The sequence below is a fragment of the Chinchilla lanigera genome, unplaced genomic scaffold, assembly GCF_000276665.1.
Source record: "Chinchilla lanigera isolate Chin_1 unplaced genomic scaffold, ChiLan1.0 scaffold00073, whole genome shotgun sequence".
In the NCBI taxonomy this organism is placed as follows: domain Eukaryota; kingdom Metazoa; phylum Chordata; class Mammalia; order Rodentia; family Chinchillidae; genus Chinchilla; species Chinchilla lanigera.
This window is the reverse complement of record NW_004955474.1, coordinates 3,015,836-3,026,879: the sequence shown is the minus strand read 5'-3', so window position 1 is coordinate 3,026,879 and position 11,044 is coordinate 3,015,836. Positions and strand designations below refer to the sequence as shown.

Genomic DNA, 11,044 nt, shown 5'->3' with positions numbered 1-11,044 from the left:
AAAAAAAATTTAAAAATTAAAAAAAAAAAAGTATTTTAAGAAAAATCAAGATATGTACAAATTTCCTATGATGAATGTGATCATTAGGTACATCTAAATGTATAAATAAAAAATTTTTTTTGGCTTTTTCTTTTGAGACAGGGTCTCGCTGTACAGTTTAGGCTGGCCTTGAACTCCCTATGTAGGCTAGCCTGGCCTGGAACTCACAGCAATCCTCCTACCTCAGCCTCTCAAATGCTGGGATTACAGGCATGCGGCACCATGCCTGGCCATAAAATTAATTTTTAAAAAATATTTTAACACTTTCCCTCCCTCTCTCGTCTTTCTATGGTGAAGGGAAGTTAAAAACTGCATGTGTGTAAAAGATAGGAAACATTACATTTTGCCTGTAAAAAATCTTCTCTAATGAGCCTTTTAAAATTTTTGTAAGTCTTTTTCCTTTGCTCATGGAATCTGCTCTCAGATTTGCAAATATGATCTGAAAGCATTACTCCTTATGCTGTTTCTTTTTTCTGATTTTTGTGTCCTCACACTAATTTTGCATAGATGAACTTTGCTCTCTGCTTGCTTGTAATGCATGGTTCAGACTTACACAGGAAGAGCAATTCCTCATGCAGTCGAGACCTCTCATACTGTTGTTACTGAATTGAATAGCTTGCCAGAACAAGCTGCTTTGACATTTGGAAAACTTAGCTAACATATTCTCGGGTATTGACATAATTGCGCATGTGGAAGTAATGCTACTCCTTTGTCTGGTCAGCTGAATCCTTCCTAGTGCTCAGATTGGACGGAGTACAAAATTTTTCATATTACCAAAATTTTTTTTTTCTGTTTAGGGAGGCGTGAATACTAGTGTCAAACATGGTGGAATTTATGTGAAAGCTGTTATTCCCAAGGGAGCGGCAGAGTCTGATGGTAGAATTCACAAAGGTATGCTTTCATGTATGTGGGAATTATATGTACAAATGTCACATCATGTAGATAAAGAGTAATAGACCCGATAGACACTTCAATTCATAATACGAAATAAAAACGTACTCACGTATAAACTACATTGAGATTCCTTGATACTACTTTAAGGTCTTCTTTCATCTTATTCATTAGTATCAGAAGATATTTACATGCTGTTTTACTCTGTATTTGTACCTGTTAATAAGCAAGTGGCCCGAGAATGGAGACAGAAAATGAGCAAAAAGCTGACGTTTACATTTCCAAGAACTAACTAGGGACTTGCCTCCATTCTCTCGATTTGTAGTACAGCTTTTCTTACGACTTAAATTGATTTGTATAAAGATACTCTGAAATGTAAATAAGATTGGTCATAGAATTGAACATGAAGTGAAATAGTGTGTTTGAGACGATAGGAAACAGTTTTGCCCAAAATCTTTTTGGATCTCTCCACAGATTAATGTGCAATAGAACTAGCAGATGTAAGCATGTAGAATATTTATACTTTCTTTCTTTCAAAATTACTGGCCAATTTTAGGTGACCGCGTGCTAGCTGTCAATGGAGTAAGTCTGGAAGGAGCTACCCACAAGCAAGCTGTGGAAATACTGAGAAATACAGGACAGGTAGTGAAGCGTTATGCCAACCTGTTAAGACACCCTAAAAAGACGTCACAATATGTGAATAGTATCAGTTGCATAGAGACTTCTACATTTGTTAAATAAGAAACTAAGCCTGATTTACGTAACCATCCTGGGTCTCTTTTTTGCCTTCCAGATTGAGTAGTATTATGACAGAAACATTTTTTTACAGAGGAAGCTGGATTTCTGTGTATTGATTAGCCCTAACATTACCAAAGAGGAATGAAAGGGAAAGGGGTGGAAATTAGATTGCTTAAATGTTTCATAAACATTTACTAGTGTCTAGTGATTTTTTTTCACTACTAGTCATTCTTCAGCCCAAAAGTTAAATGCATTTTATTCAGATAAGTTTTTGTAAAAAGGCAAAACCAGAGTTTAAGATTTAGATCTGGGAGTCTACCAAATTATTTATAATGGTTTTCATATTATAGTTTAGTGGTAATTTTTTTCCTAATACCCAAATTTCCAGTGATTTGTTTATGCCATTTCATAGATGTTAACATATTTTATGATAGTTTTTCTATGATAACTATAATGATTTTAATCATTAATATTTTTATACAGAAAGTAATAAAATTTGATCTTGAAACTTTCAAACCTTTCGTCTGGTTTTTTCCCATCTAGCTATATTTTGGTAGAACAGGTAGTAATTTAAATTATTTTATACTCCCGACTATACAAAGTCCTAATGCTCTTTTCTTATTACTCTTCCTAATTAATGAAGTACCATTCCATTTATCCAGGTGGTTCATCTGCTGTTAGAAAAAGGGCAGCCGGCAGCATCCAAAGAGCACATCCCTGGGGCCCTGCAGCGCACCCTTCCAGATCAGAATCCACAAGGGCAAGCCTCAGAAAACATGGTGAAGAAAGCGACTTCTGTCAAAGACTATAGCTTTGTTACTGAAGGTCAGGCCCTGGGAAACTCTTGTGTGTCACTGTGAAGTTATTACTACATTATTCAAAATACGATATTTGCTTGTTGGTTTACAATTCATGGCCTGGGCAACATTCCACCTAGTAGTTCCAAATGCTGGTTTTCCTTACGGAATTTGCCAGCCCATGGATATATCACCAGTTGGTAAAATTAAAAAATTAAGAGTGATGTATTAGTGAATTCTTCAGTGTTCATAATACTGGAGTAACCTTTATCTGAGATTCTAGCTTTCCACCTGTTAAGGGGCTTAAATGCTCTTTACCTTACAAATTTGGCGATGGTACATAGTCATAGTTTGTCTTTTACTTAAAATCTCTGTTTGATCACACGAATGTTAGCAACTCTGACTCGGTGCCCAAAATAAGATGGTGCGGCCTGTATTATTTTTCCTGATTATGAAAATAAAAATAATGTATCTGTTTTTTCACACTGCTCTTTTTTATCATTCTTTCTTTCATTGTGGTTTGATGGGATTTTTTTTCTGATCTTTATTCCTTTATTTTGCTACTAAGAATTTTATTAGAATGCCATTGTAATTTTTCTGGATTAAGTTAGACCTCACCAAAATATTTGTGTCAACTTATTTTCCCATACCCTCTGCTAACGTTTATTCTGCAGTTCTTACCTGAATTCCGCTGAATTCTGAATTTCGTTGTTCTTACCTGAATGTCTCTTGTACGTCCCCTTCTCTGGATTGCCTCACCCCACCCCACCTTGCTAAACTGCCTTTTATGCTTCAGAAGTCTTTTCTGTGGAAACAGCTTAGTCCTTGCAAGTAGTTCATTAAGTTTTCTTAATGACAGAGTGAAAAATAGGATCTGAGTATAATGTATCTAAAAGTATATATTTATATATATATAAAATGTATCTAAAAGTATATATTTTTGTATGCTTGTGTACATGCACAGCTTTAAAATATTTATATTTTACATCTTTTTTTCCAGAAAATACATTTGAAGTAAAACTGTTGAAAAATAGCTCGGGCTTAGGATTCAGTTTTTCTCGAGAAGATAATCTTATACCAGAGCAAATGAGCACCAGCATAGTAAGGGTTAAAAAGCTCTTCCCTGGACAGCCAGCAGCAGAGAGTGGAAAAATTGATGTGGGAGATGTTATCTTGAAAGTGAACGGAGCCTCTTTGAAAGGACTGTCACAGCAGGTGAGCCCTAGCACTGGAGTGGAGCATTTGTAACAAGGAGCTGGGAAGGTCGGGCCTCGCAGGCTGGTCTCAGTGCTGGTTAATGGTGTCTCCATTTGTTATTCATGGTACCCCAGGAAGTCATATCTGCTCTCCGGGGAACAGCTCCAGAAGTGTGCTTGCTTCTCTGTAGACCTCCACCTGGTGTGCTGCCAGAAATTGATACTGCTCTTCTGGTAAGAAGAAGTAATCTATATTTTTATAGAATGCCTATTTAGTAATTTGCTAATTCAGTCATAACACTTGCATCATGGATTAGACCCCTCAGCTTCATCCCTAGCTAATTTCTTACCTGGGACTGCTATCTTGTGCCACTCAGCTGCTTAACATACATTGATATTTGAAATGTAATCAGCTTGACAGGCAAAGTAGCACATTCCTGTAATCCCAGCTTCACCTGAGGTTGAGGCAGGAGGATCACAAGTTCAAGGCCAGCCTGGGCAACTTAATGAGGTCTTATCTCAAAACATAAAAATAAAAAGGGACAGGGATAGGGATATAAGTGGTTAAAAAAAGCAGGTGCAGGACAGGGATGTAGCCCAGCACTCCCTGGATTTAATCTCTATACCTGCCCAGCAAATGTCATCAATTTACAATTCACTTTCTGTTCTCTCTCTTCACTTCTAAAACTCTAGATGCTAGGACCTTCAGGAATGTGTCTTCTAGGCATAAATGGAGAAGATAAAATCATGGTTTCAAAAGTGTTATATTCATGTTCTTCACTGAGGTGAACAAGGACAGAGCTTGTTTGGATAAGAATGAGTTAAGATTTTTTAAGCATTTTTAGAGAATAGGGTATGTTTAGTTCCCTTCTTGCCAAGGTTTAGCTAAAGGATCCACAGTCTATTTCATTGGTGATTTACAAACTGCATACCTGTAGGTAGGAGTCCAAACCTCAGTGAACACTAATACAGTTAGAGAAGGTTTGCCTCTCCTCTGTCTGCATAAAATTTCTGCACTGCTAATCAGCAGTGACTCTGGGCTTTAGAAAGTATCTGAGACAGACTTGTAACCCTGACACAAAGGAGAGGGAAGCCATTAGGAAGACTTTAGTAAAAATGGGACATTTATATAAAATACACTAGAAATATTTTAAGAGATGACATTGATACGGGGTACCAAATAGGATGAACCAAACGGAGACCTCTTAACAAAATCTTCTGGGAAGCAGTTAGAAAATATTTAACAAAGCCTTTTAAAAATCTTATGTGTGATAGTGTACAAAATTACAAGGAAATAGAAACCCAGGGAAAAATTTACATATGCACAAAGAAGTTCTCCTAGATTTCTGTTAATAGTAAAAACCAAGAAACAACACTATAGCCAAAAAGGAAAAGGCTGAAATAAGTTAAAGGTATAGCCATCCTTAGGATTATTAGATGATTATTAAAATTATTTGCAAAGTATATTTAAGGAGCTCAGAAACCTAAACTTTGAAAGTAGGATACAAAATAGAATATGTAACTCTAATTCTGATTTAAAGTATAAGTCATACAATATTAGCTGTTGTTATTTATAACACTTTTTCCTTTAATAATTGTAAGTTACATTTATTGTCAGAAAATTGACTCTTTTAATAGAAAGTGCTGTTACTCAACAGGTTTGTTTCCAGTTGAGTGCTTCTAAGTTAATGTAAGTTGTCACCGTCTGGCCTCTTTAAATGTGTGCATTACAGACCCCGCTCCACTCTCCAGCCCAAGTGCTCCCGAGCAGCAGTAAAGACCCTTCTCAGCCATCATGGGTGGAGCAAAACAGCAGCTCAGATGGTAACGAAATGTCTGACACTAACAAGAAGCCATGCAAGTCCCCCTCCAGGAAGGATAGCTACAGCGACAGCAGTGGGAGTGGGGAAGATGACTTGATAAAAGCTCCAGCGAAGATATCAAATATGACCTGGAATTCCGCTTTGCATCAGACCCTAAACAACATGGTATCCCAAGCACAGAGTCAGCACGCAGCACCCAAGAGTCAAGAAAATGCGATGTGCACCATGTTTTACTATCCTCAGAAGACACCCAATAAACTGGAGTTGGACCACAGGTATTGCCGGCTTTACACCTAACACTCAAAACAACTGGTGTTGTTAGCAACGGTAGCAGCAGAGATAGATAGATAGATACATAGATACATAGATAGATAGAAAGAATTTTTTTTCCCAAGAAGAAAGCCTGTGAACTTCCCAGTGGGTGGGGAGATGATGACTTTATTCAGTGTCTAGCTACTGTGACTGACAGTTTTATTTAGTAAAGCAGTGAACACTCTAGCCAGGCAACCTGAGCCTTGCTTCTATCTTGAGCATATTTAGTAGTAATTGAGAAAACTGTTTTTCAATACTACTCAGTCAAAAAGGAAAGAGATTTATTTAGGTAGTGATGTCATGGACGACTAGAGCAGATTACACAGGGAAGGGAGTGGGGAGAGAAGTCTGCAAATGGCAGAACACCCAAGACAAAAGAAGAAATGATTGAAAGTACTGAAGCATACGAGGAAACATTATATCAATACCTCTAAAAGTTGCTTTTTGGGTTTTTTTCAAACTTAGGACCTTGCGCTTGCCAGCCAGATGCTTGTGTCACTGAACTGTACGCCCTGGCCCTCTCTCCATTAGGTTGTGTCTGTGTACTATCTAGGCCCAACCATATTTGTTTTAAATGTTTATGTTCTTGTTTTTCCTCTCTTTCATTCTGTTCTATCATCCAACTAACTCCAGGAGTGAGACATTTAGTCTTTCCTTCTTCCTTTTTTAATTCAGTTGAAATATATATTAATCTTCTGATAAGATTAGCTTCAGCCTTAAACTAACAACGAGGAATCAAGTATAATGCTTTGACCTGTCTTTATACTTCTTAGAGATTTGAGTTCCTTCAGAATAAAATCTGGACAGAGATAAATAATGATAATATTAGCATACAATATACAAATAAATCCATAGTCTAGAATCAGACAAAAAGTAGCTAGGATCTCAATCAAAACCAGACAGTAATATGCGAGCATTTTTTGTTATGGCACAAATTTACTACGTTGACATTGGAATGTATCTGAAAATAGTCTTACTTCTTTGTCTCAGTAGTGACCCTCCTTCTCCTCCACCACTGGATGTGACTCCTGGGCAGAACTGCCAACCCCACTTAGAAGCTGCCTCCTCTAATTCATTGCGTAAATATTGCATACATCCCAACTCTGAACCAGCTAGACGAGAAAACTTGACAACTTTGAAAAATGACCTTGAAGACCACCCTGAAGACTTTGAGATGGTAAGATATTCTGTATTTTCTCAGTGCAGATGCAGACACTCACAATTTCCTTTTAGTTGGGAAAAAAAGCTACCTTTTAGAGTAGCTCCATGTTTGTATCTAATAAATAGATAATATATCTAATATCTTTCTTGCTGAGAAAACAGAGAAAAGGACAAAGAAATCAGAGTACAAATCCCTGGCTCTGTTGCTGATTTGCTGCCATGAGGCAGACACCTGGCTAAGTCACTTCTGATTCATAGCAGGTTTGACTGTACAGTGGGGCTGGTAACCTGAAAGGATTGTAGAGAGATTAAAGAAATACGTCTGCAAAACCCAGCTACAAACTAGACCAGCAGTGGTGAACCTACAGACACGTGCCACAGCAGGCTGTTTGTATCATTAAAAGCTCTAAAAGGTTCACCATCACTGGACTAGCCACTTACTAAATCATATTTTTATTTGTTTCTCAAATTTCGGTGAACTTCTGTACCTTTTTAATTTTAAAGTTTGAATATTTTCTCTCAATTTTGCCTCATATGCCCAACAGGAATCCTTCATATTATGATAATAGCCTTTGAATTTCTAAACCTACAAATCAACCTTGAAAACAAAATTTCTGAGTATATTAACCTTTTTATGGATTGAAAACCTATTTTAATACTGTTTGTTTTCCAAGTAATCTTTATTGTAAAAAATTATCTTTAAAAAATGATTAAAGCCATCTATATCTCACCACCAAAAAAATAAGTATTCTGGAGTTGATCTGTGCAAATATTTTGTTTCCCTGTAATGGTGTCAGTGTGGGTAGCATCTACACCTTCAGCTTCATTCTTAGCAATGGAAGGAAAATGATGTGTGAGTGATTTCTTTAGAAATCTGTCATCACCTGACCAGCATATGTGTATCAGTTGAAATCTTAAAATGTTTTTGCGTACACATCTTAATAAATGAAGTTTTGATATATAATCACTCAAAAACTTCCTGTTTGTACCAAAAACAACACAAACCCCTACTTGCTTTGGCATTTATCTTTGTTGTTTAGAAATATGTGAAAACATCTAGAAGTATGCGGCAATTTTCATTCAGAAATACTGGAGAAAGAAAGAATCAAATGGAAGAGATCAAAAAAGTATACTCAAATTGGGTTGCAATTGTCTCCTGACGTACAAAAAAGTTTATTAGAAAATAAAACTTCCCAAATTGATTCTGAAGAGAGAACTTCTGTTGATATAGTGTGTCCTGAAGGAAAAAACAGCAATTCAGCAGAACAAGATTCATGTAGCATCTTTCAGGCTTCTCAGAGTCCATTAAATATGTCCCATCAGTTTAGTCATTTTAATGTTCTCACTCATCAGACTTTCCTGAGGACACCATACACCCTTTCTGCTGGGGATGTAGGTCAGTGGCATAAGCACTTGGCTGGCAAGCCTGAGGTCATGAGTTCGACTCCTGGTACCAAAAAAAAATCATATGCCCTTTCATCAAGTCAGTCTCAAGAAAATGAAGATGACTTATCTGCTTATTCTCAATGTACATCTCCATTAAATTGGAGGAAAAAATGATTCTTCCAGGCCATACTGAAAAGTTATAATAATAGTAACTTTTAAAAAATAGGTTCTGCACTTCTTCTGTTTCTCAACAGTTATCAATTTATATTCTCTAAACACAAGGTTTCTTACCCTTTCTGAAACATTTTTGTCTCTTCTTATTTAAATCATGATGGCCTATAACAGTTTAAACATCCAAAGATTGAAATAAATATATATATTTCTAACATAAAAAAAAAAGAAATATGTGAAAAACTTTTCTAAATCTTCCCTCCAAAAAGCATTTTTTGGTTATCAGATAGAATACCCAATGTGTCCTTGTTTATCCTGGAAATGCAAAAATGGGGAAATCCTGGAAAAATGCCTATATTCTGTCTCTGCTACCTAGAGACAAACATGTAATGTACTTAAACCCAATTTTACATACTTGGGGGATGGAAGCCATCTAGCCACGGATGGAAGACTTGGTTTTTTTTTTTTTCACTTGGTCAAGTTAAGTAAGCTTTTAAGATTTTTCTCTTTAGCTAATCAAACTAGTCATCTTTTGCTTTGGCTGTAGGGTAAAATAGACATCCTTAAAGGAATCACTGTTGTCTTTCTCTAGGAAGTAGAACTGCCCATTACTCTAATTAAATCAGAAAAAGGAAGCCTGGGCTTTACAGTAACCAAAGGCAACCAGAGCATCGGTTGTTATGTTCACGATGTCATACAGGATCCAGCCAAGAGTGACGGAAGGCTCAAGCCTGGAGACCGGCTCATAAAGGTGGGACCTTTAAGGGGAATGGGAGACTTGTGCACATGTAACTTAATCTATTTTTTTGTTATTGAAATATCTGAGGTGAGTCTGCTTTACCATGAGATTTGTTCGTCTCATGATTTTGGAGATTTAAGGGCATGCATTGGGGAAGAGATCACATTTTGAAACAGGAAGCTGAAGACACCAGACCTCACAATTCCTTCTTAGAGCACACCCCCGGACCTACTGATCTCCTGCTGAGCTCTGCCTCTTAAAAACCCCAGCAGCACTCTGAGGACCACAGGTCCAGCACATAGCCTTGAGGGAGCAGACTTGCATCCTATCTGTATCATAGTAGTAAACAAAGAACAGTGGTGGTGAACCTATAGCAGGGCTGCTGCAGTGGCCACGGGGAGCCCCCTGTCAGCACACGAGCTAAGTATGAGTTGTTTTGTCTAAACTGAAACCTCAGTATTCAGGTTTAATTGCAGTGTTGGCACTTTACAATAAATAGGTAGGTTTTAGGTTGGATTTTGGGCAATCCCATCTCTAAATGGTTCGCCATCACTGCCAAAGAACAAGCCAGGGCTGGAGAAACAATAAGATTGAGTTCATATAACACTATATTTCTCTGTTGGATTTGTTTTCCTTTTTTCCACTTAAAGGTTTTGTACGGTTAACTCTTTGGGAGATGCTTCAAGTTTCCTTTTTAATTTGAAAGCCCCTTTAACCTCATTAAGGCATATGATGTAAAAAGCTGGAAAGATCATTGCATTTTCTTGGCAATTTAGCTTTCCTGTTCAAAAATTATAATCCTAACTTGCCCCCTTTTCGTTTTTCTAGGTTAATGATGTAGATGTCACAAGCATGACTCACACTGATGCAGTGAACCTGCTCCGGGCAGCACCCAAAACAGTCAGATTAGTTCTTGGACGAGTGCTAGAATTACCCAGGATGCCAGTGTTGGCCCATTTGCTGCCTGACATTACATTAACGTGCAACAAGGAAGAGCTGGGTAATGAAAACTCAGGCTTTGTACAGCATGGTTTTCTTGGCCAGACTAAGTACCATTATGACTGAGAAAAACATTGTGTTCTGTTTATTGAAGGTTTTTCCCTATCTGGAGGGCATGACAGTCTTCATCAAGTGGTATACATTAGTGATATCAATCCAAGGTCAGTTGCAGCTGTCGAGGGTAATCTCCAACTTTTAGACATCATACATTATGTGAACGGCGTCAGCACCCAAGGAATGACCTTGGAAGAAGCTAACAGAGCATTGGACACATCGCTTCCCTCGGTGGTACTGAAAGCAACAAGGTACTCTGCAGTAATTCATGGGCTTTGCGTATGTGTGTGCATGTACTTCAGGTTGCAGTTATACTTATGTACTCTTACCGGGTATTACAGAAAACCAGACTAGACTAGCAGGATTTAGTAAAGTTAGAATAGACTTCCTGGCAGATTAAAGTGGGTAGGTCTTCAAACACGTGTGTCCAGTTAATAGGACAGGTAACACATTTATCACTTAAGATGTTTTCAGTACAAGTAACAGAAATATAAGTCAACTTTATACCAAGAAAGGGAATTTACTGCTTTATATGATTTTTTTTTTTTTTTTTTGGTCTTTTTGAGACAGGGTCTTGCTATGCAGTTCAGGCTGGCCTTGAGCTCACTTTGTAGCCCAGGCTGGCCTCAAACTTGCAGCAATCCTCCTGCCTCAGCCTGCTGGGATTATAGGCATGTGCCACCATGCCTAGCTAGTTTATATGATTTTTAAAGCCTATAAATAAAGCAATCATCAGGA

General features: G+C 37.5%; 1 protein-coding gene across 13 annotated transcripts in view; it reads left to right on the top strand.

Annotated features, from left to right (window-relative positions):
- Positions 1-11,044, top strand: part of Ptpn13 (protein tyrosine phosphatase, non-receptor type 13 (APO-1/CD95 (Fas)-associated phosphatase)) — a 152,412-nt gene that overhangs the window by 113,641 nt on the left and 27,727 nt on the right. For 8 of the 13 annotated variants that reach the window (XM_013502743.1, XM_013502741.1, XM_013502737.1 and 5 more), the window contains 10 exons: positions 837-930; positions 1,487-1,572; positions 2,331-2,493; positions 3,466-3,680; positions 3,797-3,895; positions 5,395-5,759; positions 6,787-6,973; positions 9,107-9,265; positions 10,082-10,253; positions 10,347-10,557. In XM_013502743.1, the coding sequence (XP_013358197.1) occupies positions 837-930; positions 1,487-1,572; positions 2,331-2,493; positions 3,466-3,680; positions 3,797-3,895; positions 5,395-5,759; positions 6,787-6,973; positions 9,107-9,265; positions 10,082-10,253; positions 10,347-10,557 (1,751 nt within the window). The remainder of the gene's footprint in view (positions 1-836; positions 931-1,486; positions 1,573-2,330; positions 2,494-3,465; positions 3,681-3,796; positions 3,896-5,394; positions 5,760-6,786; positions 6,974-9,106; positions 9,266-10,081; positions 10,254-10,346; positions 10,558-11,044) is intronic. The other 5 variants (XM_005401354.2, XM_005401349.2, XM_005401347.2 and 2 more) reach the window with 1 other exon arrangement.